The sequence below is a fragment of the Molothrus aeneus genome, chromosome 11 (assembly GCF_037042795.1).
Source record: "Molothrus aeneus isolate 106 chromosome 11, BPBGC_Maene_1.0, whole genome shotgun sequence".
NCBI lineage: Eukaryota > Metazoa > Chordata > Aves > Passeriformes > Icteridae > Molothrus > Molothrus aeneus.
This window is the reverse complement of record NC_089656.1, coordinates 4,926,623-4,954,326: the sequence shown is the minus strand read 5'-3', so window position 1 is coordinate 4,954,326 and position 27,704 is coordinate 4,926,623. Positions and strand designations below refer to the sequence as shown.

General features: G+C 51.7%; 1 protein-coding gene across 1 annotated transcript in view; it reads right to left on the bottom strand.

Annotated features, from left to right (window-relative positions):
- LOC136561423 (hydrocephalus-inducing protein homolog) overlaps window positions 1-24,687 on the bottom strand; it is a 62,953-nt gene extending 38,266 nt beyond the window's left edge. The window contains 19 exon segments of the mRNA XM_066557719.1: window positions 854-997; window positions 1,564-1,822; window positions 2,882-3,120; window positions 4,956-5,108; window positions 5,982-6,146; window positions 6,598-6,733; window positions 7,977-8,077; window positions 8,826-9,058; window positions 10,021-10,088; window positions 11,996-12,219; window positions 13,388-13,506; window positions 14,421-14,520; window positions 15,593-15,785; window positions 16,468-16,666; window positions 16,868-16,876; window positions 17,957-18,075; window positions 19,829-20,028; window positions 21,465-21,599; window positions 24,592-24,687. Coding sequence (XP_066413816.1) covers window positions 854-997; window positions 1,564-1,822; window positions 2,882-3,120; window positions 4,956-5,108; window positions 5,982-6,146; window positions 6,598-6,733; window positions 7,977-8,077; window positions 8,826-9,058; window positions 10,021-10,088; window positions 11,996-12,219; window positions 13,388-13,506; window positions 14,421-14,520; window positions 15,593-15,785; window positions 16,468-16,666; window positions 16,868-16,876; window positions 17,957-18,075; window positions 19,829-20,028; window positions 21,465-21,599; window positions 24,592-24,687 — 2,892 coding nt within the window.
- Between the last annotated feature and the right edge of the window lie 3,017 nt (window positions 24,688-27,704).

The window sequence follows — 27,704 nt, the reverse complement described above, 5'->3', positions numbered from 1 at the left end:
TTCCTGTCTGAGCATTGTGCTGGGCTTCCTGCATGGTTTAGAGAAGCCAGAGACTTTGGGAAACGACTTCTGCATGTACTGATACCAAACAGGTGCTGTGCCATAGTATGCAATAAATCAGTTTGTGTGTGTGGCATTGAGCAGAACCCAGGCAGAATCAGGGAGAGCTGAAAAGCTTCTCAGTTACATCTGAACTGCCTGTTCCAGGGATTCTGTACTTCACTGGAAGCCTGGGAACCAGAGGAGAGGCCTGAAACTACAGAAACCAAATCATTAACCATCTTCTCTTTTTCAGACAACTTGCAGGAGGCAGAAAGATGATGCTGGAGTTGGGATCCAGAGACTAAAGGGCACCTGCTCTGCCTCAGTGTTATCATCACTGCAGTTGCAGGATGCCTGGGGGTCGTTTGAAGCAGAGGAGGCTTAGGGAAATGCACAGAGCCTATCCATATAGCTGTACCATCAAGCATCCATGCCAACAGCAGAGAAGGCAAAGAGACACAGGAGATGTTGGGTTTTTCCTTGTCAGCCTGAGGAATTCACAGGAATCTCCAGTTTTCCCAGCTTCCCTGCAGCATCAGTGTACAGACATCACCGTGCCTTGGAGGGTCCTCAAAAGCCTCCCTTTACAGTGAGCACAGAAACTGGCATTTCTCTGGAGTGGCCACCATCTCCTTGGCACTGCAGCTGGAACTGCACTTTTACTTTGGGGAAGTCAAATACCAGTCTCATCTCTAAAAGCATCTTCACTCACTTTACAAAGTGCCTCAGGAAGGGTAAAGAGGGGCTTTAACACAAGCACACACCCCCCTCAGCCATGCTGTTAAAATGCCAGCATGCAATCCAGACTTACCTTCTCCACATAGAAAGAGAATTGTCTGGCTGATACTTCTATAGAGGGGTGAATGAACTGACAGGTAATGATTGTTTCTATTATCCTCTCCATCTTGGGGGATGTCCCAATGATGGCTTCACAGAACACATAATCCTGCACCTCCTGCAAGCAAGAGTCACTTGTCACCAGTGCGTAGTGGCAGGGCACCCTGCAAATGCCCTGCATTGGCTCTGCACCCACCACGGGCCCTATTCCTGCCACAGTTACAGTCCCTGCCCCCTTTTCTTCCTGTGCTCAATTGTCTGTAACACTGCACCCCAATAACCACAAAAGGCACTTGTGAGAAACCCCCTCCCTTGACATGGCTTTTGTTTTACTCCATGCTCACCCCAGATAAACCACTTGGCACTTGTTTAGTTCACTTTCTTTTTGGACTCCTAGTCTAAGTGTAACTTATTTCTCTGCCCTTCTTTGCTGACTCAGCATGCAACACTGCTTGCCCCAAAAGAGCAATATTTCCATCCACCCCTGCTTTGGGATCAGCACTGGGTTTTGCTAGCTGTGGAATCACAATAAAGTCTCAGCTGGTCTGATGGTGGCCAGCAAGGAAAGCAACTGGTGCTGCCACAGAAACGAGTAGCCTTAAATCAGTTTTGTGATGGCCCCTGCTCATTTCCCCAGGCAAATGTCAAGGGCCTGTGGAACAAGCCGAGAGGAGGGGATCTCACCTGTGGGATGCGGGAGAAGCCTCGCAGCACCATGTCCTCAGACTGGCCTGGCTGCAGGTCCATTGACAGTGGCTCCAGCCCAAACACGGGGCTGGCACGTTTGGGGCACTGGGAATCATCCTTGGCCCTGGGGCTGCTGAGGGTTGAGACACTCTGGCTCCCCTCCTCAGGTGGGCTGTAGCATTCCGCACTCCAGAAGAGCTGATGGTAACGGCGGCCCTTGTTTGTTACTTTGAACTGACGAAGACAGGGCATGAGGCTGGAATAGAAGGCAGGATGGAAAAGAGTATGAGAGTAGCTATTTCCCTGGTCATCAGATTGCTCCCAGTGAGCAACCTGAGGTGTTAATTGCTTAGAGACTGTCTTCATTTCCAGCTCTTAATGTGGACCAGAAGTGGTGTCTGATAAGGTGCCCTTTTGATGTCATTATTGCAAAGAGAAATATGTTTATAATGGTAATGTAACATTTTCCAGGTGAGGCTAACAGGACGTGGTGTTTTCCCCCAAAATGTTTGTTCTGGGGTGATTCATACTGTTGCTGCATTTTGTATTAATCTGTGCCCAAAGCTGAAACTGAATCTTTGAGATGCTGCCCTTGGGGACCTTGTGTGTGGGGGTAGGATTGCAGGCATTCCTAAAAGCCGGCTCAGAGGCAGTTTCTGGATGATCCCAGCAAGCTGGTAAAAATCATCTGCCTGCTCCAGGAGAGGAAACCAGGGGAGCAGAGCCTCTCTCGTTCGTATCAGCCTTGGCTCTGCACTGGTAGCCATTTGTAGAAATTTCATTTTGCAATTAGAAACTGTTTGGAAGTGAACTTTGCAAACTCTGCTGGCAACTCTGCCTCTGGAACTGCTCTGTGGGCTCCTGCCTTCCTGGTGGGGGTTGTCACCCTCCTGTCTCTTTGTTCCCAGGGCCCCTGCTTGCCTGGGAGGTGCCATTGGGAAAGGGCAAGGGCAAGGGCAAGAGAAAGGATCTTCCCTTGGTGCCTCAGCCACATGGAGGGACTGCCTCATCTGGGCACCATTTCAGGAACCTTTAGTTCTGGGGCAGCCTGTGAGATCATTACTCGATCAAGTGAGGACATCAATGTATTAGAACTAGAGACAGTTTGTGGCAATTTAGCAACTGGTTTCCCTTTCAGTGGCTTTTGAGGGTGTCTAACAACTCTCAAGTGCCCATCACATGTTTGTAAAGGAATCTCTGCCTTTAGGGAAGGAGTCAGGGCTTTGAACACTGAAGAAGATCTTGCCTGAAGGACTACAGAAAAACTGCTCCTTGTTGAGACAGGAGGAGAGGTGGGAGTGGAGAGATCTCCTACCTGAATTGGTATCCCAAGTTGAGCTCTGGGGCAAATGGTTTGTCTGTGACAATTGTGGTGCCAATGCCGAAAGCCTGGAGAAAGACACTGCTCCAAAGGCTGTTCCCAATGAACAGCTGGACAGTGTCATCAAAACCCACAGTGTCATCCAGGGTTGCTGTGACAGTCACAGGAACCTCACCCCTAGCAGGGATCGCTCCTTCACTGGGTTCAATAACAAAGCAGTAGGATTTGGAAGCCTGTAAGACAAGCATAATATGCATTTAGGATGGAAACCACACACCCTGGTGTCTTGTGGGATATAAGAAAAGGAAAGACTAAAGAGGGGAGGATAAAAATCCTGAAGGCCTAATCTCCCTAAAGTTAAGCTACAGTACTGGGCAACAGCAGAGCTCATACAACCTGTATTTTCCCCTCCTTTAAGGGACTCACCCAATTAACCCCATTTTGCCCAACCCAAGGGATGCTTATCCTCAGGAGAGTGTTCCTTCCCCAGTCTTTCTCTGCACTGTGGGCCAAGGAAAGCTGCTTTCTCTCTCCTGGCCTCTCACAAAGGCTCAAGGCCAGAGGAAGGCAGGACTGCTCAAATCCCACTGCAGAAACCACATGGCTGGAGGACACTGCTGAGAGCCTGAAGAATGTCTCTGCAAAACCAGGGAAGCAAAACCCCAACACCAAACTAATCTTTCCCAAGGGGCCATCAGTGCTTCTCAACACCCCCTAAAGGACTGAAGCCCTCACTCCCCACCAATCATCAGCTGTAGAGAGGTGCCCCAGTGCCCTCTGCCTAAAGAAAAGTCACCTCCAAATGCTTATAGCAGAGCAGGAAAGCAGGAAGCAGAAAGAAAACTGGACAACATGTGCTCTGTGGGCATGGCCCACTCTTCCCAAGAACTCTTGTCATCTGCTTTCTCATGGACTTCACAGATTGGCCAAGAGAGCTGGAGGCTGCCCAAAGGAGGGAGGAAAGGCCTTGCACCAGCACAGCTGTGCAGACACAGCTCTGCAGGTCTGGCCCTGGCAGGAGCACATGAAACCCAACCTTTACACACCATGAGCACCCAGCCAAGGTGCATTGCTCCCTGCAGAGGCTGAAAGCAGAACTCCATTGTGGAGTCAGGGAAAGCTGCCCTGGAAAAAAACCTCGCTTTAGAATAACATTTATCTCCCAAACAGCTGGAAAAGCAGCAAGAGGAAAAGTCACACCCCTCCTCCTTGGCCCAGGAGGCTGTGGCTGGACTCTCCCACATGGCCTGATGCTTTATCCACAGACACAGACAAGTCCATGGTATCAGGTTTTAACCAGCTCCACACGTTCAACACACCCAGCATGAAGAAGAACAAACCTCAAGCCCCTCACAGATCTCCCCCTCCAGCAGACATCCCACCCAGCCCCAGGCCCAGCCTACAAACCCTTCCTGGCTGCACCAGCCCTGCTCCCCCTGCCAGGGGAGCAGCCCCAGCTCCTTCTGCCCTATGCAGCCCCCACATATTAAACAGCCTTTCTCTGCAGCTGCTCCCCAAAGATGCTCTTCAATAGCACAGAGATCACAGGCTGGGGGGTGCACAACCCCCACCCTTGTCCTTGTGTGGACAGCCCAGCTGGCTTGACCCCCAGGAGGTGTGAAAATTGCCTCCCCACCAGCAGTCTGAGGACACACCTCACACCCTGCTCTCTACTATTAACAGCAGTTTGGCACAAAGCAAATGTAGATGGGACAGGGAAACCACAGTGAAATCCATGCTCTGGGGAGCAAAGGACCACAGGTTTCTCTTGATCTCGGAGCTCCAAAATGTGACACACACAGCTAAAGACAAAAGATAAAATTAAGGGAGAACTTGTCAACACAACCCAGATTAATTGCTGCTCCAACATCTCTGCACCTGACCTCACTGAGGGGTGCCCCAGCTAAAACCACTCCAGAGCCAGGTTCCTCTTGCCTGGCTCAGAGGGAATATTGGAGTATCTTGCCTCCTCTCACACAGGGCAATATGGAAATCTTGCTTTTAAAAGCCAAGTCATGGCTGCTACTGACCAGTCCATTTCCCTGGAAAACAGCCCCCAGATACTTACCATTTCTATGCTGAAGTCTACAGGGACAAGACATTCACTGAAGAGGGTAAAGCTTTGTGAAGCAGGCTGTAGAGCTGGGATGCTGCCAAACTCTAACACAGTTGGACTTGGGTAGATTTCTGCCAGCCGTCCAGAGCTCCGTAATTCTACTCTCTGTTCCAGGAAGCAGGCAAGAAAGATTAAAAACCACTCAAAACAAACCACAACAGGGAAACCTAAAAAAGCTTAAACAGCTCAACCCTGCTCAAGTTATTGCTTTAGGGACAGCTACCACACTCCAGCTGAAATGCTGGGCTTTTGGGAAAAAAGAAAATTACATGTTCACCTCCAAATTTAAAAGGATTAAGGTAAGAGAACCTTTCAAACTACAAATTATTGGCCCAAAGGTAAAAGCTTTGCAAGAAATCTCTAGTTAAGACCAGGCTGACATTTAAACAACTGGTTATTCTGGCAGGGAGAAACCCTCCTTTTTAAGGTAAGCAGCCTGATAGTTGAAAGCAACTGTTTTGTCAAACTTCAAGCTCCCTGGCACAGCCTGCATTGCCTGTCCTTCCTGTTCACTGATTTACATGCAGTGCCACAATGGCCCAGGTTCAGATGTTTGGTGCCATCCAGGGAATTTGGCATCATCATTTCATTATGTTTTAATCTAAGTTTAAATCCTTGCAACCAGTCTTCCAATGCCAGCTTTCCTTTCTTTTACAGAAACCTCAAGGTTCCCAGAAGTCTTCTGACATCTTCTTTTGTGCTCAGAGAGATGACAAGACATTTGAAAACAGGTGTTTCCAAAGTTAACAGCATTTTAAAGCTTAATTAACTAAAACTACCCTAAATTCCAGCTTAGATGAACTACCTTCTGTGTCAGATACTGAGATCACCACCTATGAGGCATGGGCTGTTTGTGCCACCCATCCCTGCTGTCCTTCTCCCCAGCAGCCTGTGCCTGTTTTCCCTGGAAGAATCCCTGTCCCTGTGCACCCTGCCAGGAGCAGTTGCACACAGGCTCACATCTCCCCTTGCACTCACCCGTGGGTTTCTCTCATCCCCGAACACGCCGACGAGAGCCTTGGTGCGATGCTCGCCCAGCGTCTGCACTTCGATGATAACTGGGATCTCTGCAGTGCCGTAAGGCTGCACAATCCCACAGGGCTTGGGGCTGGAGTAGAGCACGGGAGAGTCGTCCTTGCGTTTCTGGAAGGGACAGAATGAAATGCAACTTCAGAGGGACCTCTGAAGAAACTTTAGACTCCTTAACATCCACCGCGACAGCAACTTACACACACGTTTAAAACTCCCCAGGACAAAGGTAAAGGCACAAACAAGCTGCAAGAATTGTAGGCTTAGCACTCCCAGGGGATCCTGCAAGGAGCCTGCCAGCACAGGCACTGGAGTCTGTGAATGCAGCAGCTTTTCACAACCCTCTAAGACCTCCCACAAGAAAACACCCTGAAGACTAGACTAGAACATAAACTGTTTCCTCAGGAGGTTAAACTGCATCCTAAGGTTTACATTCAGGTAGGATCCTTTTCTCAGCAGATCTTTAAGACTGAATAGAAACCAGCAAGGTCTTATCCAAACCCTTTTTTCCACTAATAGTCTCCCCAATAATATTTGGCAGGAGGAGGTGGACGTGATGCCAAACCTGGGGAATAAGCCCATAGCAGCCAGGAAGGTTGCTGAGGTTCCTGATGAAGAGCTTCCTCTCGTACGGCACTTTCAGGTGGCACTCGTGGTACAGAAGGATTTGGGGGTACACATGCAGCTCTGGAACAAGACATCTGGGCAAAGAGATGACCCCAAGGGAGTCAGAGATACTGAGAGAATGGAGAACATTTACCCCCAAAGATTGTGAAATGGAGCAGAACACGTTGGTCACTGTCAAATGCACATTGAACAGCCCTACAGTGATAAATTGCCTTCTACTTCTTCCCACTCCAACATGTCTTGTCAAGGAGGGGCAAACCCTGAGAGGCAGCACCCAGAGGCTGCCAAGTGCCCCAGGCAGAGCACTTTGTGCCACAGCTACCTCAGCCCCTCCTTTACCCAAGAAGGCTTGACAGGACTCCTGGAACAGTCCCAGTGACCCACGAGCTCTGGGGGAGCCTTCCCAACAAGGATCAGGGCTCCCTAAGGCTCGAGCAACACACAACCCTAGTGTCTCATAAAAATGACTCCCTTCTCTGCCATGGTGCTGTTGCCCTGCCTGAGAACTCAGCTGCTGGCCCCAGCCTTGGAGGGCACGAGACAGCAGCTGCCCCACAGAGTGGCTGATCAGCCACCCCCTCCCAGGCCCTGCAGCTCCCTGGCTCCTTCACTGCACAGCTCCAGGCACTGACTGGCCCCAGCTCCATTTGCTTGACAAAATGGCAGCCCAGGCACTGCCTGGATGGCTCTGCCTGGGAGAGGGAACAGCACCAGGGAGCTGCATCCCTCTGGCATCACACTGACACCCACAGCAGCACAGCAGGGTGGAATTCTGCTGCAGCAAGAACGACTTTTGGTTTAAGTCTGAGAACATTAAAGCTCAAAATGGGAAGCACAGGGAAGGAGAAAAACTGGAGCTGACCTGCCACATCAAGGCTGCTTTCCCCTCATAAGACCTTGCCCTCCCCACTCTTGCTGGGAGCCACTTTCCCCTGTCATGTGCCCTCATGGACAGAGCCAGACCCTGACTCTCAGCAGGCTGCCTGGTGTGTCCCAAACCAATGCAGGGTGGTCACAACCAGCACAAGTCCATCTCTTGCAGGAAGAAGGAGAGGAGGCCCTCGGGAAATTTGTTCCACCTCAAGCACCAAAACCCAGGCCAATCAATGATATCATTCCTGGTCCCTTTAGAAAAGGGCCCAGGACCATGCTGGGCTGTGAGCAGGGGCTTTTCACCACAGGCTGCTGTCCAAGCACTGCTGTTCTCATGTCCAGCTGGCACAACATGAGGCCATTAAGCAGCTCTTCTCCTTGGCAGCTGCAGCCAGCAAAGCCTGTGCAAGGCAGTGCCTGGGGGAGGCCAGGAAGGGCTGGTACCTGGCTGTGATGACCACTGATGCCACTTCCTCACCAAAACCCTCCAGGTCCACCAGCAATCTCCTGTAGAATTCCATCACGGTGTTGGAACACAGGGTCACCTGGTAGAAAAAAGAACAGTAAATTCTTCCTTACAAAAGCTCATTACCCATGTGTGATATCCTCCAGTTCTTGAGGAAGGATTTGGCTTTAATTCTTCTGCTGGTCCATGTGTAGAGCACAGTCTCAGAGTAACAAAAGCCTTCTGGCAATACCAGATTTGTTGAACACACCTTGCTATCACAGCATAGGTCAGCTTCATTAAAACATTAGACTAAAGCTCTACACACCACTGTATTCAAATTAAGGGGCCAATTTCTCATCTGACTACAATGACATAAATGCAGAGGAAATCTGACTTGAACAGACTGATTTCAGCTTTACAGCAGGAGACTGAGGTCAAAGTGTGGCCCAGAAGGTGCTGGGCAGTTCATGGCTGCAGAGTGTTTTGTCTCCACTGGAGATCCCTGCAGTGAACACAAATTTTTCTTCTCCCCAGGAGAGAAGAAATGAGACCAAGAAGAAAAGCTAACTGCTTTATACAATGACATCTCTCTGAAATTGCTCTCAAAAACACAAGAATGGCTTCAGGACTTGACAATATGGTATTGATCTCAGTGTAGGATTTTGGAAACAAACCAGTGCTCTTTGAGGAACATCCCGGGTAACCCAGCTAGCAGAGGCCTCCCAGCAGTGCAGATCTCTCACTCCCAGGATGCTCAAAGCTGGCACCAGAGCTAAAGCCCTCCCACACTCCAGTGAAGCTTCAGCCCTGGTGCTGAAGCATCTACAGCTGGATTCTTCCCATACCTCAATGTCCTGGTGTCCCTGGGGGAGGATGGTTCCTTGGCTGGGATTCATTGTGAACTCCCTTGGCTCCACATAGAAATGAATTCCCTTCCTCCAGGATGGGTCACCTTCTTTGCGTATTTGATCAAGGCTGTCAACAGCCGGCTGCGTGCCATCGTCCGACATGCGGAGCTTGAACGTCACGGGCACCACGGAGCAGTTGGTGAGGCAAATGCTCTTGGTGCAGGGAAAGCCTAAGAAAGGACACAAATATCCATTCAGGCACCCATTATGGCATGATCCTGGTGGGAATATCCTGCCAGGATAAAAGTGAGATTGGAGTTTAGCTCTTTATTTTCTGAACTACAGCTCACTGAGAAGCTGCATGAGGAATTAATCGTCACTGAGTTCCCTTTGACACTGATTCCAGACTGCAGCCTTGAAAATGCCCACTCCTAGCCCTGCTGAACACTGCAAGCTTCTCTCTTTGGGATGGGGAGGAGCTCCCTCCCCTGCCCCAAACCAGCACCAGTTATCTCTCAGTGATGAGTGTGCACCCAGACCCAGCATTTACTCTGAGAATTCAAGCTGTAAAATTCCCTGGTAAGTCTGCCAACACTCCCACTGTTTTCACGATACATTAAACAGTGAGTTGTCATTGAGAAGAAGCTACAGCAAAAGAAAATGAGGATGGAATCAGGAACTAGAATGTGATGCACCTTAATGCAGTTTCTCTCTGCAGGACCCTTAAAGCATCTCTTGGTTTGGGCCAAACAGACTGAGCACGTGACAGCTCAGAGCCCACTCAACTGGGGGCAAACCCCAGCCTTGGTTTGAGATTAGCAATTAGGAACCAGGTCCCACCTCACCCAACAAACAGGGACATCACAGCCATGCTGCTCACTGTGATTGTGCCTGCAAGGGGATCCCCACTTTGGCTCTGAGATTTGCTTTCCATCCTGCAAAGCCAGAGATACCGCCACACATGGTGGGGATCTGTCTTTTAAAGCAGGACAGAGACACTAGAAAATACTGCCTTTCTACTCCTTGGTTCTATTTGATCTCACAATGGCAAAATGCCCCCTGAGGCAGCAGCAGCAGCAGCCCTGCAGTTCACAGCCTGAAGAGGCTGCTGGGGCAGACCAGGAGTGAGGGATGCTTTTCTGTTGGAAGGCACAGATCCCTGACGCTGTGTCACAGCCCAGGCAACACTCACCAAAGGAGATGTCCCCGAAGTCGAGCTCAGGGAGGTCGAAGTGTAAATTCGGTCCAGTGACGATGCCCCTGGAGGCCGAGGACAGAGCAGGAAAGGGCTCGGTTAAAGGGATTGCAAAGGTCCGGCTGTCGTGGCTCGGGGCACAAAACCTGGGCTCAGGGCACCCTGGGTTTCCAACCAACACAGCACCGTGTGCTCAGCACAGGGCCCTGTGCACAGGAGGCAGCTCAAGCCAAGTGGCCAGCAGCCAACAGCCACTGATGGGCAGGCAGGAGAAGCCCCTGGGATGCTGGGGGTCCCATGAAGGACCCTGAACACACATCCAGACATGGCTCCGTGCCTCAGTTTCCCCAGCTGCAATGGGATGGACATCAAGGTGTCCCCACAAACTTCTGTAACCAGCCTTTCCAGCCACAGGTTCCCTGCTTTGCTCCTTCTTAGCTGGAACTGCTGTTCCCGTGGAGGAGCTTTCTCAGGAGAGTTTGGCCCACACAATCATTACAGACACAGTTCTGAGACATGAATCCAGGGGAGCCCCAAACATCCTCTGAAAAGAGCAGCAACAGTTCTACCCAGGGGACAGGTGAATCCTAGAGGAAAGGAATTGTTTGTCAGCAGTGCCCCAGCTGGCACAGCTAAGAGCAAGAGCTTCAACAACCAAACCAGGCTGTCCTGAATCTAGCACAGCACCTCACCTGGCCTTGAACTCAGCAGACACACTCCAAAAGTCACCAACATCCACTGAAATCAGCACTTGAAGCTGCACAACACTCACCAGTTGATTTCATGATTGATGCCAATCAATGCCCACTCCGCCTTTTGGTTCAAAATCAAGGAGCAGTGAACTGTGCCTTCTGTTGCACTCACAGGACTGCCCCTGGCTCTGCTCTGCACATCTCAACAAGAGACACTTGCCCTTGCTCAAGGAGAAAGCTGCTTATGCAGAAACACCCCATGACCACTTTGGGGGAGGGACAGAGGAGAATCAATTCTTTGATGGTGAAAGGTTCCCTCTTGATTTCCAAACTAAAAAAGCAGCACTTTTCCTCCAAAAACAAAGCCAGCATAATTGTTTCTCCACTATGGGCAGACCTACTCACCACTTTTCTCTTGCCAAATAATAACTTCCTTGTTCCTTTTTATCCATCTCCCTTATCTTATTGGTACAATCAAGTGCAGATTGCTTTCATTTCTTTACTGCCTTGAGCCAGTGCCCCCCAACAGCAGGAGCCCAGCTCCAAAGCTGCAGAGCAGCCAGCATCAGCTCTCCTGCTTCCACTCCATTATCCTCCCAGCACATGGCTCGGGCTGGCAGGGACAAGGCCTCACACTGCTGTGGTGCTGAGGACTGAGCTCTGCCTCCCCTGTGATCAGCCCTTCTCCCTTTGGCTGGGCCAGGATTGTCTCCTGCCATGGCACCAGCCCATGGGATGGTGCCCCAGTCCTTGGCACAGCCCCTGCTGCACAGTTCCTGACTCCCACATCAGCCCTTTGCTGGCTGTGCAAAGGAGGCACCAGAGCACTCTGTGCACAGGAGCTGGGAGCACAGCTTGTCCCCCACAGCATGGCCATGAGAGGGGAGCTGAGGCTGCTGCTGCGCATCTGGCATGGATTATTAATGGAAGTTTTTAAAAACACTGCTGCTGCTACAGAATCCCCCATGCTGGCCCATCTGCAAAGCCCTGGGGGCCTTGCTGGGTGTTCAGGTGGGACATCCCAGAGCAGCTGCTGCCCAGAGCTGCTCCATCCCACTGCCTGCCATGGCCCAAGGCCCAGGGAGATCCCTGCAGGGAGGAGTCATTGCAGCTCCTGGGTACCACACAGGGCAGGAGGCATCCTGACACTAAGGCAATGCCAGGATCACAGCAGAGATTAAGACCTCACCTTTTTTCTCTGCTCCACCCCAAAATGAGGTAGGTGGGGGATGTCCCAGAGACAGCTACAGATGTGCCCAGCAAGCTCCCAGAGTCCTTACCTGATGGTCAGGATCACAGGTGTAGGAGATCCAGCCACACTGAACTGGAATTTTTCCTCAAAGCTCCCCAGCACGGTGGTATGGAAGGAGATCTGAACAGTCTGGGTCCCACCTGGTGCAATCATGGCCCGCTCGGGCTCAACCGTGAAGCAGAAGTCCACATTTGTGGTTGAAGGGATATAGGTGAAGGGAGCATCAAGAGCTCCTTTGTTAATCAGTTCCACCTGCAGAAGCAAGAAAGCAAAATAGAAATACAGGTGGAACCTTCCCTTCTTGTGAGTTATTGTCTAATGATGCAATGAACACCCAGCAAAGGCAGAAGATGCTTTGTGCTGCTGAATAGCAGAAGTCAAAAGATACAATAGGACAAGTTCTGCCTTTGGGTTTTCATGCAGAGCAGTGGCAACTCCACAGACCTGCAGTCACCCTGGGCTTATCCCATGGACACAGAGCAGTGCACCTCTGCTCAGCATCACCAAGCTCATTGGGAGCTGGCCCTGAGAGCCCTGAGTGGGGTGATTGCAGCTGCAGAGTGAATCACCCCAGAGCTGCTGCTGCCCCAGTGAGCACAGCTCCAACAGCACCATCTACTCATTCACCTTTTCCCATACCATGGAAACAATTCATTGAGAATGAGGCATCAGCATCAAAATGTACAGACAGCACCATCTTTTGGTAAGAAAACTCAGCGTGTCTTTCCCTTCCCCAGCCGCGCTTTTGAAAGTGTCTGGCATGATGTAGTGCCTCATTTTCTACCTCTTTGAGTTGCTCTCTCATGAATTTTTTGCAAACTTGACACTACTGGGTGCAAGGAAAATAGATAGAAAAATCCTTTGCTTTATTCCCAGGAACAGTTTTCTCCTTCCAGAGCCAGAGATGCACCAAGGCTGAAGTGTGGTGAGGGACTGGTCAGCAAGTGAGAGAACTCCCAAGCCCTTTGCAAAGGCCAGCACTGAGCCAGGAGGCTGGATGGATTTCCTGTGACTTCAGCAATAAGCAGGGACACTTGACTGGAAGCTGTTTGCAGTGGGCTGAAGCTCAAAGGCAGCCAGTTTGTTGCAGCTGCTTCTGCAGAGCCCAGTCCAAAGGTGCCTTGTGTCTGGCACTGCCACAAAAGCCTCTGAACATGCAGCTTTTTGACCCAGTGTTGGTTTCATGTGGCAAGGGGTTGTTTTGCAGGAAGCCTCCCAGCTGATCCCTAAGGAAGGCTGCCCAAAAGCAGGCACTGGGGCTTCAGGAACAGACACACGTTTCTGACCCCCCCCCAGGTTTGAGCAGTTCATCAAATATTCCCTGCTCACAGCTGCCCAGGTTGGCAGCAATTCCACAGCTCCACCAGGCTTGCTGCTGCCTCAGGAGCCATCAGGATCCATCCCAAGCCCTGGTGCTCACCTCATAGACATAGGGGGTGTAGACAAAAACATTCCCAAGGTTCAGCGTAGGAGAGCTGAGTTCAACCAGGGGTCCTTGGCCTTTCCCTCTGAGGCACAGGGGCAGCCTGATCTCACGGCCTGGGGAGAGATGTCCATTGCAGTACAATCATTCCCTCTGTCACACTGGATTTTCCAGGCTGCCTCAGTGCTAGTCCCTGACTCTGAGCTGGATGCAGTCATGCTTGGAGCTACCTGGTCTAGGGGGAGGTGTCCCTGCCCATGGCAGGGGCCTTGGCACTAGATGATCTTTAAGGTCCACCCCACCTCATCATACTGTGATTCTGTGGTTTCCTTCCTGTGCACCTAGAGGAGCTTTGAAATCCATTCAGTGCAGGCACAAAGCTCATGATGAGTTTGGCAATTACCAAACTACCTGGGCCGGGAGCACAGGCCTTTGTTGCCCAAGTGCTCCCCTTCTGACACTCAGCACTGTGTTCTGTTTCCACAGAGTGAGAGCTGCAAGGGGACAACTCCCACACAGGCAGAGAAGCAGCTGCTGGCCAAGGGTGCTCCCTCTACAAACACCTTGTACTCAGTGGGGCTCAGCCACCTCTGCTCTGCTGGTGTCTGGGCACTGGGAGGTGATCCAGGGCCAGGGAGCACATTTCTAACTCAGCTCCTTCCACCTGATGATGGATCCATGGCAAGTGGACCCATCCTGGAGGCCAGGGGCCTGCAGGGGCTTAGTGCTTGTTCACTAAAGCTGTTCTGCTCTGGAGCTCTCTGGCCTTTGAGGAAATGCTGGCAAAGCCATGGCATAAAAACCTCTCCCTGCACTGCCTGGGCTGTTCTGGGATCAGTAAGGCAGACCCAGCATTCTGAGCCCTGGCCTTGCACAGGAGACTCCCTGGAGGCTGCAGGGCCAGGGGGGATGTGCCAGCACTGCCCTGCTGACCAGGGACTCTTCCCAGCACTTCCATGGGAGCCCAGTGGGCTCAGGCTTGCACCATGGCTTCACTGAGGGGGACAGGAGCAGGGCAAAGGAGCTGCACCTGAGACATGGCAGTAAGCCACACTTTGATACTCCAGTGCTTCCAGGGGTTTGAAGGTCACCGTGATTTCAGCCGAACAATTCGGCCCAATTTCTCCCTCCTACAACAGAAAGAGACAGCAAAGCATTGCTCTTCAAACTCCACATTTCTTGTTTCCAACCACAGGCCTGTAAGCCTTGATTGAGCATCAATGATGAGTGAACAACACAAGGAGCCAAGGAAAGCCTCCAAACCCAGCTCAACACAGCGCTGGAAGCTCTCAATGCTCAGCTGATCAGCTGCCACTCTCCACAATATTCCTGCTGCTCTGACACAAGCTCTTGGTCCCATCATGCTGCTGTCAGCTACATGGGATGTAAGTGCCACTGTGCACTGGTGGCTCTTGGCCTTAGATGGGCCATAGGAGTAACCAAGAAGAGACAACTACAGATATTAGTTAAGCTGTTTTGAAAGAAAGCAGAGGTTGGGATTATTCTGGGCTTTACTGCAAGATGAGAAGGGATTTTGCTCCGTGCAGACACCACATGCATTCATCATCTCTCCCAATGCCAGTACTCAGAATCAGGGCTCTGGCTGATGGGAGCACGTGGCAGTTTGCTTGCATCACCAGAAAAGGAAAAGGTTTTCTGTCCCTGTGTGCAGGAGAGCTCCAAAGGCCCATTTCAACCTTGCACCCTTGTGTCCAGGCTCACACAAGGATGACACTGGAAGGGACACTCAGCAATAGTGCAAGGCATGGTTACAGGAGGGGATTGGCATTTCTGTCATTAACCTTGGGCTGAATTTGGCCTCCTTTTGCCAGGGAGCCATTGCAAGCTTCAGGTCAGTGTGTGAGCTGGCAGTGCTCCAACAGCCTCTGCTGAGCCCCACGTGTGGGGGGAGCCCCTGCCTACAGGAACTGCTCCCTGTGACACTGCAAGGACACGCACGCAGGGCCTTGAGCTCCAGCCTGGCAGCAGAGCTGGGCTGTGTCAGGCTCCCAGCCCTGCCTTGAGCCTGCAGGGCACAAATGCTTTGAGCAGGGAGCTCTGCAGCCGCTCCAGAAACTCCACGTCCTCCCTGCCAGCACATGGGGCCAGCTGAGGATCTGCCCAGTGACTGCAGCCGGGGGAAGGGTGCTTGGGAGGAGGAAGAGGAGGGGGAAGAAAATGAGGTTCTTGGGTGTCACTTACCAATGGCTCAATGAAAAAAATGTCACTGGAGAAGAGCAGGGGGTCATCTTGCACCTTTGCCTTCTTCTCCTGGACCCTGCTTCTCAGGAGGGCAGTGTGATCTTCAGAAAAGCCCTGCACCTTCTCTACTTCTTTCTCCTCCATGAAGTTTTCCAGCCACTCCTCACCCGATGGGTGCAGCAAACAACACTGCCTGCAGCCCCAGGGAGAGACAAGGCCAGCTGATCATTTAATAAGCCACAGATTTGCAGAGAGAAGTGGGAGTGCAGGAGAGCAAAGCACTTGGGGAGGAGCAGCAGCAGCTCCCCAGCAAAGGCTGAGCCAAGCCACGAGGGTCCCACATGGATCAGAGGATAACTTGTTGTTCACTGGCACAGCAGGGAGTTTCACCCCACACTTGCAAGCTCAGGAGAGGTTTCCAAAGCCAACATCCCTCCAGAGAAACCTCCTGGCTCAAAGCCTCTGCCAGAACTGAGGGAGAATCCACCGACCACCTCAGCTGGCTTTTCCTCCCACTGAGCTGCTTGGGGGATGCAGATAAAGGTCACAGAGCACCCACTGCAACACTTCCCTGGGAAGGGGAGATGTTGCCAGGTCATGTAGGAATAAGATTAGAGAGACAAGAGCCCAATTAGAACCTGAGGAAATCAGTCATTGCAACCAACCTTTCCTTCCCAAAATGCCATTCCTGGTTGGAGTATAAATGGAACTGGAATGCTGAGTGCTGAGCTCCTGAAGCCCAGGGACGCACGCCCCAGTGCCAGGCATGGTTTACTTGGCCTAAACCATTCAAAAGCACCAACACCCCCCTGAGGCCATAGGTTAGTTTTAGTCTTGGGCCATATATCTCACTGAAATGCATCTTTCAAACCAACCTCCTCTTCTCTTCATAGTCATCTTCCTCAGAAGGCAAAGCCTTCCACTGGAAGTGGGCTGTGATGTTACTCCTGTTTTCGATGAACACGGTTGTCTGGTATGCCATGGTGATGAAGGTCTTGCCAGCCTCCACAGAATTGGTGCTCAACACAACATCAACATCTACAGCTTCTCCATGGAGCTTTGTGTGGATACTCTCTTCACCTGGAAGAAAGCAAAGGGGAGTCTTTGCTCAGCTCACTGGCTGATGGAAGCACAAGGAACAGAACAAATCCCAGGGCACAAAAGAAGGTGTCACAGTTTTTATCTGAATGAGCAGTTCTGTGGATCAGTCCATTTGTCACATCCTGACAGCTCTGTGTGTAGAGTGGTGAGGATGTCCTGGGCAGCTCCTTAAACCCCTTGTTTCTGAGTGTGTTTGTAGAGATTTGGCCCCAAGGTGACAGGATGGACAGTGGGATTGGTCAGTGTGCTCTGGTGACCCACTCAGATCACTGGGATTTCTGCATCCAAGTCCTTCAGGTGACAGGGTGAGGAGCCCTGTTCAGCCCTGCCTTGCCCAGGGTCTCCCTGGGCATCCCACGAGGCTCCCATCTCTCCTGATCCCTTGGATCCCTTGTTGCTGACCAGCAAATATGCCTGGGGGCAGGTGGGCAGCAAAAGGAGGCCCAGAGGAACAAGTGAAGTGACAGCGCACAGCAGGAGGGGACACAGGTGAGGAAACACAACCAGCCTGGCTCTGCAATGTGACAAACCACTCTAAAATGAACACCATGAAAATCATCATCATCATCTCCCTGTCCAAACCCACAGACACATCAGTCTTGAAATATTTTATATTGTTCTGATCTCAAAAACCAAGCTGGAGCATTGCACATTAAAGAAGAAAGGGACAATAGAAAGATTAATAAGTACAGAGCAGCTTCTACATTAAGACTGAATGGGATTCCTCAGTCTAGAAATCAAATGGGAGATAGATGTGAGAGGTTTGTAACAAATGAACAGCCTGGGAAATGGGCACAGGGAAAAATTTGTCTTGATTTGTCACCAAACAGGAACTTGAGGGCCTGAAAATGTTATTAGACAGAAACTACATATATGTGTAAGGGCCACATAGAAAAAGGATGTGTGACAAGCCAGTGGAGAAGCAGCATATGGGACAGAGGTGTGCAAGAAATCCATTGCATTGGAGAGAGTCTGATGGAGACCTCACATCCAGCACGGCCCAGGAATCAAATAAAACTTCACCCAGGCATAGCCACATGGTAGTGGAGAATCAGGGATCCTCCTTCCTCCACTCAGCAACTCCCAGCAAAACAGGAATCAAAAATCTTCACCCTTTAGATGGGATCCTTGAACACCAAGGAGTTTTCAGTTTTCTTTGGGGTAAAGCTGAACAGGGAGGTACCTCTAGAGGGAATGCAGGGGGAGGGACAACAGGGAGCCATGTGGAGAACTGTCCTGTGCCCTGCAGGGCCCAGCACTCACCTGGGTTGCAGCTCAGGGACCCAAAATGGTCCCCGTTGGTCAGCGCATGAAATGTCACTGTCACCCGCATGGTGTCACCAGCACCCAGAGTTCCTGCGGTCGGCACCACGGAGAAAGGACTGCAACACAAAGAGAGGGATCAGGGCTGGGGGGACACCTGGCCAGGAGATTCCTGCTGCACTGCAGCTCCCTTGGGCAAGCAGGGAGCAAACCAAGCACAGGCAGCAGAGGACAGAACAGACAGGCTCAGAAACAGCCACTGAGCCACTGCTGAGGAGATCCAGCCCTCACAAGATCCTGGGGGTAAAATGACCTCAGCTCCCCCATACTCTGCATCCAGCTCTCTGCAATGAGGCTCAAGGGTCCCACTGCCAGCAATCCCATCAGAGAATGGTTTGTGAAGAGCACAGAGAGGGTTCAGAGCTATCTGCATGCAGAACTTGACACTGACTGCCTCAGGAATTTCTCTTTTCCTGCTGCCTATAAACCTCATCCCAGGAGATGCAAATGTTAGGGCACTACCTGTCCTGGGATATTACAGCCTAGGAATCAGACAGGGAGAAGGAACTTTTCCTTGAAGACCAAGGAATAGTTACAGTTGAATTTGCAGTGTGATTCTTTGGTTTATTTTGCCTTGAAAATATCCTGATTTAGCCTAAAAAGGGCACATTTTATCAACATTTCAATGAAAGCTGCTCTAAGAAAAGGAGCAGTCAAAACTCTGAAAGAGTGCAAATGCAGATTAGAGCAATAGAGTGACATGGAAACCCAAAAGGAGGATGCTATTTACAGTCTGAAGGATCCCATGCCAGCTAAATGAAGCACCATGAGCAGGAGCACATCAAGGAAGCAGAACAGGAGGTTTCTGTGTGTTTACCAGCAATGCAGTCTGGGACTGTGGCTTGTCATCCAGGCTGGTAACTGTTGCTTGGCCCAGCAGAGAAACTCTGGGCGAGGTGTTGGAAATGTTAATGCAAATGTGTTGGTGCACTTTGGATTTAACAGGAGCCATCAGGATTGGTCACCAGGTAAAGAGCTCTTGCCTGACAAGCACAAGACTCTGTGCTTTGATGCTCAGGGACAGCTCAGGGGAAATGTGCTTTGTGCTCTTCTCCAGCCCCACTGAGGAAACAAAAGTTCCTGGCCTGGGTGCTTTGCTGCTGGTCAATCTGTCATTTTAAAGTGTGTTCTGGGGAGTTTGGTGATGATTACATCACACACAGAAATAAAGAGAACATCTGGCAAGCTGAGCTTGATTCATGTCACTTGCTTCAGGTTCAGCTCATTCAGGACCTCTCGCTGCAATGATGGGCTGAGCTGTTCCCATTCCCACTGGTGAGACCATCACTGGCTGATGGAGAAGCCTTGGGCCAGCAATGTTTATGTGCTGGACGTGAGACTTTGGAGGGAGGGGAGGAAAGACAAGGCCCCAGCAGCCCCAGAGCCAGATCAGTGCACGGGCTCCTGCATCTGCCCCAGGGCTGATGCCAGCACTGCTGCAGGTCCCTGCTGGGGCTCGGGGGGATCAGTGCCTGCTGGGGGCAAGGCACAGGATTTTCTTCTTATTCTTTTGCCAGAAATTCCACCAGAACAGAGAAGCTGCCAGTTAAGGGAATCCCTGGCCACACTTCAGCACTACCTTCCATTCCATTCCATTCCCTTCCCACTGCTGCCCCATGTTACATGTTCCTGCCCTCAGATGGCAGGATGGGAATAACACTCCTCGGGGTGACTTCAGGGGTTGCCTGCTCACTTCCAGCCAGGGCTGCAGGGCAGCAGCTCTGATGCTCTGGTTCCTTTTGCTGCTCTTTCCCAACTCTGCTCTCACCCAAAGGTGATATCCTTTGCACAGGGACAGATGAGCTGCCTCACCTCTGGGTGCTCAGCTGGTAATGAGCTGTCCGGTTACCGACATTGCGAACCAGCAGAGTCTTCTGGGTGCTGTGCTTGACCGGACACTCGGAGAAGTCCAGCTGGTCAGGAAAGTCCAGGATGGCTCGGGCACCAATGGCCCGAATTGGCACAACGATCTTCTCCTTTGCCGTGATACAGGTGAGCTCATGGGAATAATCCTGCAGGAAAAGAAACTGGCTCAGCACAGGGCATTTAGTGCCATCCCCATGGCAGAAGAAAAACCATTTCCTGTAACTCATCCATGGCATCAATTTACCGGGCATCAATTTATCTATTCCACCCTAAAATAAACACTGAGTTTTTCTAATATGTCACATTTTAAAGGCACCAGTGCACTTTGCAAAAGCTATCTCAGTGGCATTAAGCTCTTGTGTCACTTGGGTCATACGGAGAACTGCCCTAGGCCACCATAATTTTCACTCACAAATTTTAATGATATTAAAGAATTCCTAAGCTCCTTCTAAGGAACATGGAGCTAGGGAACACAGCACATTCCTCTTTAGGTTTCTATATTCCCACTGTCTGAGAATAGGATAAAGTGCTAAACTGACTCTAAGCAGCAAGAGGAAGATGAGAAAACAGCTGCACCCAAAGAGATCCTGCACCTCTGGCCTGGTGCAGAAACATCAGTTGGCTCACAACTCCCCTCTAACTTTGCCTCTCCAACCAAGTCAGGAGAAGAACAGTGCTAAGAGGTTGCAGGATGCTGTTGGAAAGGGCCTCTCTTTGTTTGCCTGCAAGGCTTCCTCCCTTCCATGCCATGTCCTAAACCCTTCCGTATGAACAAGTCTCCAGATGCCAGCAGTGAGATCAGACTTGCCAGGGCCTCAGCACTGCTGTTCAAACCTCCATGCAGAAGCACCTTTGGCACGGAATGGGTGCCAGCTGACAGAGCAAGCACAGTGACAGGCATGAAGACAGAGCCCCAGCAGTGTCACTGCCACAGGCTCTGGGCCCACAGCTCTGCCTGCAGGTTGTACCTGCCCTACACGAGCTCCTTCAGGCAGGTGTCCAAGTCCCCTGCAGCTCAGCAACCTCCTGCTGACCAAGGGCACCCAGAGCCCAGTGTGCCTGTGCCAGGCTGGGCTCACGGGCACAGCACATCCTCTGCCCTGCCCCTGCAGCTGTGCCATGGTCACCTGTGCTCTGGGACAGCACAGCTGCAAGGCTGCAGAACAGAGGGGGTGAAAAAGCACCGTCTTTGCTCCAGCCCAGGGGCAGGCAGGGAAGCTGTTGGCAGTCAGGAAGGAGGAAAGCTCTCTGACCTCTTTGTCCCTCGAGTGTTTTCCATAATAATGAAACCCCTTCCACTGGACCTAGAGATGGCTGAACAACTGTCAACATCTCTTTGTCATTTTCATCCTGTTCCCTGTGCATCTTCCCCTGGGAATGCTCAGGGATGTGCAGGGAGGGGAAGCAGAGCCTGTCAGGCCTGGCTGCAGTGCCTGCCAGCAGTGCCAAGGTGTGACTGGCTGCTGCAGGCTGCCTGCCCAGGGCCTGGAGCCCAGCTCACAGCATGCAATGGGCTGGAGCAGAGTGCAGGGAAAACAATGGCTGTGGAGATCATTGTGTGCTTTGGCTCCTCCAGCCTCACCTTGTTCTCGTCGGGGGTGAAGCGGATGCGCACAGGGGCAGAGGCGCCTGGTGGCACGATGTGGTACACATCACTGGGGCAGGCCAGCTGGAAGTAAGGTGAGCTCTCCATGGAGACCTTCACCATCCGAGCAATCTGCAGCAAAGACATCAAATGATGATTTTGCCACTTGTGGAAACGAGAGGAGACCTGTCCGTGCCCTGCTGACATCCCTCCCTGGCCCCTTTTCCAAAGCACTTTCAGCTGTGCAGGCACAGGCACATCATTCACAAGGCTGAGCTTGAATCCCTCCTGTCTGGCTCCAGCATTGTGGCCAGGGCCAGTAGGGCAGTGCCTGGTGGGAAGGAAGGGCCAAGCAGGTCAGCACCAGCAGGATGGAGACAGAGCACCTGAACCAAGTCATCTGCATATTCAACAAGGCCAAAAAACCTGCTGGCTTCTGCCTGCACACAGCCATGAAGTTGTCATGTTCCAGGGGCGAATGTGCTTCCTGAAAGCAAAGCATCAAATTGTCCTGGGGGAAGGAAAAAATTCCCTTCTAGCAGATGAGGTTTGGGTAGGGACGTTGTGGAGATAGAGTCATGCAGGCAGAGCAGCAAGAGAGGAGACCAAACCACTGTGGCCTTCCTGGGAATAAAAGTAAACCTGAAAAGCAAAAGAAGGAACACAGCAAGACAATCCCTAAAACAAGGAGATGGCAAAGAGAATTTAAACGGGCAGTAAAGCAGCAAGGAGGAATCATAAAACCATGAGAGCATTCAGCTTGCCAAAAGTGATGGAAACACAGACAGGCTGTGCCTATTGACTCTGGGCTTCAAAGGCATTTTCTGCCTGGAGAAACATGACCAGCACTGAGTGACAGTGTGGTTCCAGTATGCAAAGCCAATCTTGGCTCTCCAGGGCTTCTTGCTGCCTGTGCAGGCAAGCTGGGCTGCTGGGCATTCCTGCCTGCAGCCAGCAGGCCAGGTTCTGCCCTCTGGGATTCACAAGATGAAGTCCTGAAATACCATATCTGATGGGGAGATCTGAAACAAGCTCCATTTTGGGGGAACTGGTGACAGCTGGAGAGGTGAGAGAGAGCAGGGAGAGGTTCAGCTGCTGGGAGGAAAGTTCATGAAGGATCCCTTACACTGATCCCCAGTGAAGCACAGACTCTGGGTGAGCATGTCTGCCCAGGACACACTGGGCAAACACTGGCTCACCCACCTCTGCTCTGAGCTGATTCAGAGCTGCTGGGCCACACAGAACAGGCTCAAGCCAAGCTGCTCTTTTGGCATGGGTGAGTCCCCTGTACATCTGGCAGCCTGCAAAATCTAACACCCCATCAGGGTCCCAACACATTGTTCCCGCCCAAAGCAGTAATGCAATTTGTTTTGCTAAATCTGAAGTAATTCCTGCAGGTCCTTGGCCTCAAAGGCCAACGCTGCCACTGTGGAGGGAATGCTGTGACCCCAAGCATTTGATGGTGACCACACCAAAGCAAGAGGTGGCTCCTTCAGCAGGAGAATGGCACATGGCAATGTTGTGCCTTTGTGTCCCCAGCCTTTCCCCTGTTAGCAATGGCAGCTACACTCCAGCACAGCCCAGCAGCTTCAGCAGAGGTCATTTGTGTTGGCTTAGTGCAGATCAGGACTCCCAGTCCACCACTCCCAGCAGTTTGCAATGACAACAGGACCTGGACACTGAGGTCTTTTGCTGGAGGCGAGCCTGTCACAAGCACTGACCCTCTTCAAACTTCATGTTAAACAGAAAGGAAAAGAGTGGGAAAAGGCTACCTTTTGACGAGTCTCACTCATGTCTACACACGGGCCAATTCTGGGCAGAAAACTCCCCCCAGTGCTGGCCTCCTGCTTTGAGTTGACAAACTTCTCCCTCTGGAACTTAGAGGGAAGCAGCTGAAAGGCAAAAACAAACAAACAAACCAACCAAACAAAAAAAAAACAAACAGCAAGAATGTCAGAGATGTGCTTGCTCAGAAAGGCTTTCCTTGAACAAGTGGCACTGATGAATAATTTGTGATCACAACCACTTGGACAGTTCTGGAAACACTGGAAGTTGCCTGCTGAAATACTTAGCACCAATAAATTAATAATACAGAGTGCAAGACACATACTCCAGCCACATGGCTGTGTCCCATGAGTCTCTCTGTGGTTTGATGGGACATGTTTGGGGATTTCTGCTCTTTGGGCATTTGTTTCCTCTTACATTTCACTGGATTGAGGCAGTGACCTTTCCAGAGAGTGGGGAGGAGCTCTCAGAACTGCCTGAACTCCACCCCTGCACAACACTCAAAACTCACAGGCAGGAGATAGCACTGCTGGCTGAGTCCAAGGGAAGCAAGCAAGAAAAGCTGTAGCAAGAGTGAGGTGCACAGGAATGTGTCCAAGTTTTAGCTCTCTCTGCTACTTAGCATTGGTTTTCTCTGTCTGGGCTGACAGAGCCCTTGAGAGAAGAAAACAGAGGGATGTCCTTGGCAGAGCCTCAGCAGTGGGGCATCTTCAGTCAAGTGAGCTGCAGACAGCAAGGGACCTTTGTGGCCCTGGCTCCAGTGCTGCCTGCAGGGCTGCATCTGTGCCCACCCAGGGGCTGGGAGAGAACAGCTGCTTTGGAAGCTCTTCCAGCTGGGACCAGCCGTGGCTCTCAAGGCTTGGGGCAGAGTTTGAGCCTCCCCCTCACATGCCCAGGTGCCCAAGGGCAGCTTGGTCAGAGCAGCACAGGTGAGTGCCCAGCCTGACAGAAGGAATTGCTGTGGCAAAGGGGAAGGAAAGAAGCCCATGCTGAGGGCTTCAGCTGTACATTGGTTTCACTTGGCTCTGCTGGCACAGCCAGGCAAGGCGCTGGGCTGTCCCTGACACATCCCACAGTGTTCCCTACTGCACCAGGACAGCCCCAGCAACAGGAGCATGGCACAGAGGGCTGGGGAGGGGATCTGCAGCTTCAGAGCACTGCTGGACAACAGGGGCAGGGAGAGCAGGGACACCAGGGCAGTTTCCAGCCTTAACACAGCCCCAGGGGCTACTCACATTATTAGGCTTAAGTCCTTCCCTAAGCAAAAGTCGAGGTGTTGGTGTCCTTCCTGGGAATCTAGAAGCCATTGAGAAGGGAGGATCTCACAGCACTCGCTCACAGAAACCACGGTGGGGCGAACAATTCGCTTGGCGAATCGCCGAGTGCCGCCGCCTGAACGCGCAATCAGAGCCGGCTCCGGGCACTGATGCCGCATGGCCGGCCCCAGACTCTGCGGCCGCGTTTGCAGTCACCGGGCAACCGCGGCACCGAGCGGGGGCCGGGCCGGGATGGGCCGGGCAGCGCCGGGGGCCGAGGCGGGACCGGGGCGGTGGCGCTGGGCGGGCCTTAGTCCCGCCTCGGTGCCTTCTCGATCTGCCCGTGTTCCAGCCCTGGTGCTCCCTCGGTCCCCGGGCACAGCGGGCTGGGTTCGCTCCCGGGCCCGGAGGCAGCGCTCGATGTCGCCAGAGCCTCGGCCCCACCTCTGGGCTGCTCCTCCACAAAGGGAAAAACCCAGGGTCTCAACAGTTTGTGTTCAGCGATAGTACAAGTGGGAATCAGCCAGCTGCAGGTCCTGGGCACTGACATTTAGCTTCTCGTTCCTCTTAGGGACACACAAGTAGCAGGAATAATTTTCTGGTCTAAAACTGCGCCTGCTTTGCTCTCGTCCTGGTTCTTACCTCGCAATAGAGAATGAGTAAATAATTCTAGTAGGTGTACTGGCATTTGGGCAGCATTAGACCCACTACACTCATTGGTGCATTGGCCAGGAAATACGAACCAAATCCTCTGCACTTAATTTGTGTTTCTGCCCGGTTTCCAACTGAAACTGCTGCACTCTGTCACGAGTTGATAGTTGAAAGCAACTGTTTTGTCAAACTTCAAGCTCCCTGGCACAGCCTGCATTGCCTGTCCTTCCTGTTCACTGATTTACATGCAGTGCCACAATGGCCCAGGTTCAGATGTTTGGTGCCATCCAGGGAATTTGGCATCATCATTTCATTATGTTTTAATCTAAGTTTAAATCCTTGCAACCAGTCTTCCAATGCCAGCTTTCCTTTCTTTTACAGAAACCTCAAGGTTCCCAGAAGTCTTCTGACATCTTCTTTTGTGCTCAGAGAGATGACAAGACATTTGAAAACAGGTGTTTCCAAAGTTAACAGCATTTTAAAGCTTAATTAACTAAAACTACCCTAAATTCCAGCTTAGATGAACTACCTTCTGTGTCAGATACTGAGATCACCACCTATGAGGCATGGGCTGTTTGTGCCACCCATCCCTGCTGTCCTTCTCCCCAGCAGCCTGTGCCTGTTTTCCCTGGAAGAATCCCTGTCCCTGTGCACCCTGCCAGGAGCAGTTGCACACAGGCTCACATCTCCCCTTGCACTCACCCGTGGGTTTCTCTCATCCCCGAACACGCCGACGAGAGCCTTGGTGCGATGCTCGCCCAGCGTCTGCACTTCGATGATAACTGGGATCTCTGCAGTGCCGTAAGGCTGCACAATCCCACAGGGCTTGGGGCTGGAGTAGAGCACGGGAGAGTCGTCCTTGCGTTTCTGGAAGGGACAGAATGAAATGCAACTTCAGAGGGACCTCTGAAGAAACTTTAGACTCCTTAACATCCACCGCGACAGCAACTTACACACACGTTTAAAACTCCCCAGGACAAAGGTAAAGGCACAAACAAGCTGCAAGAATTGTAGGCTTAGCACTCCCAGGGGATCCTGCAAGGAGCCTGCCAGCACAGGCACTGGAGTCTGTGAATGCAGCAGCTTTTCACAACCCTCTAAGACCTCCCACAAGAAAACACCCTGAAGACTAGACTAGAACATAAACTGTTTCCTCAGGAGGTTAAACTGCATCCTAAGGTTTACATTCAGGTAGGATCCTTTTCTCAGCAGATCTTTAAGACTGAATAGAAACCAGCAAGGTCTTATCTAAACCCTTTTTCCACTAATAGTCTCCCCAATAATATTTGACAGGAGGAGGTGGACGTGATGCCAAACCTGGGGAATAAGCCCATAGCAGCCAGGAAGGTTGCTGAGGTTCCTGATGAAGAGCTTCCTCTCGTACGGCACTTTCAGGTGGCACTCGTGGTACAGAAGGATTTGGGGGTACACATGCAGCTCTGGAACAAGACATCTGGGCAAAGAGATGACCCCAAGGGAGTCAGAGATACTGAGAGAATGGAGAACATTTACCCCCAAAGATTGTGAAATGGAGCAGAACACGTTGGTCACTGTCAAATGCACATTGAACAGCCCTACAGTGATAAATTGCCTTCTACTTCTTCCCACTCCAACATGTCTTGTCAAGGAGGGGCAAACCCTGAGAGGCAGCACCCAGAGGCTGCCAAGTGCCCCAGGCAGAGCACTTTGTGCCACAGCTGCCTCAGCCCCTCCTTTACCCAAGAAGGCTTGACAGGACTCCTGGAACAGTCCCAGTGACCCACAAGCTCTGGGGGAGCCTTCCCAACAAGGATCAGGGCTCCCTAAGGCTCAAGGAACACACAACCCTAGTGTCTCATAAAAATGACTCCCTTCTCTGCCATGGTGCTGTTGCCCTGCCTGAGAACTCAGCTGCTGACCCCAGCCTTGGAGGGCACGAGACAGCAGCTGCCCCACAGAGTGGCTCCCCCTCCCAGGCCCTGCAGCTCCCTGGCTCCTTCACTGCACAGCTCCAGGCACTGACTGGCCCCAGCTCCATTTGCTTGACAAAATGGCAGCCCAGGCACTGCCTGGATGGCTCTGCCTGGGAGAGGGAACAGCACCAGGGAGCTGCATCCCTCTGGCATCACACTGACACCCACAGCAGCACAGCAGGGTGGAATTCTGCTGCAGCAAGAACGACTTTTGGTTTAAGTCTGAGAACATTAAAGCTCAAAATGGGAAGCACAGGGAAGGAGAAAAACTGGAGCTGACCTGCCACATCAAGGCTGCTTTCCCCTCATAAGACCTTGCCCTCCCCACTCTTGCTGGGAGCCACTTTCCCCTGTCATGTGCCCTCATGAACAGAGCCAGACCCTGACTCTCAGCAGGCTGCCTGGTGTGTCCCAAACCAATGCAGGGTGGTCACAACCAGCACAAGTCCATCTCTTGCAGGAAGAAGGAGAGGAGGCCCTCGGGAAATTTGTTCCACCTCAAGCACCAAAACCCAGGCCAATCAATGATATCATTCCTGGTCCCTTTAGAAAAGGGCCCAGGACCATGCTGGGCTGTGAGCAGGGGCTTTTCA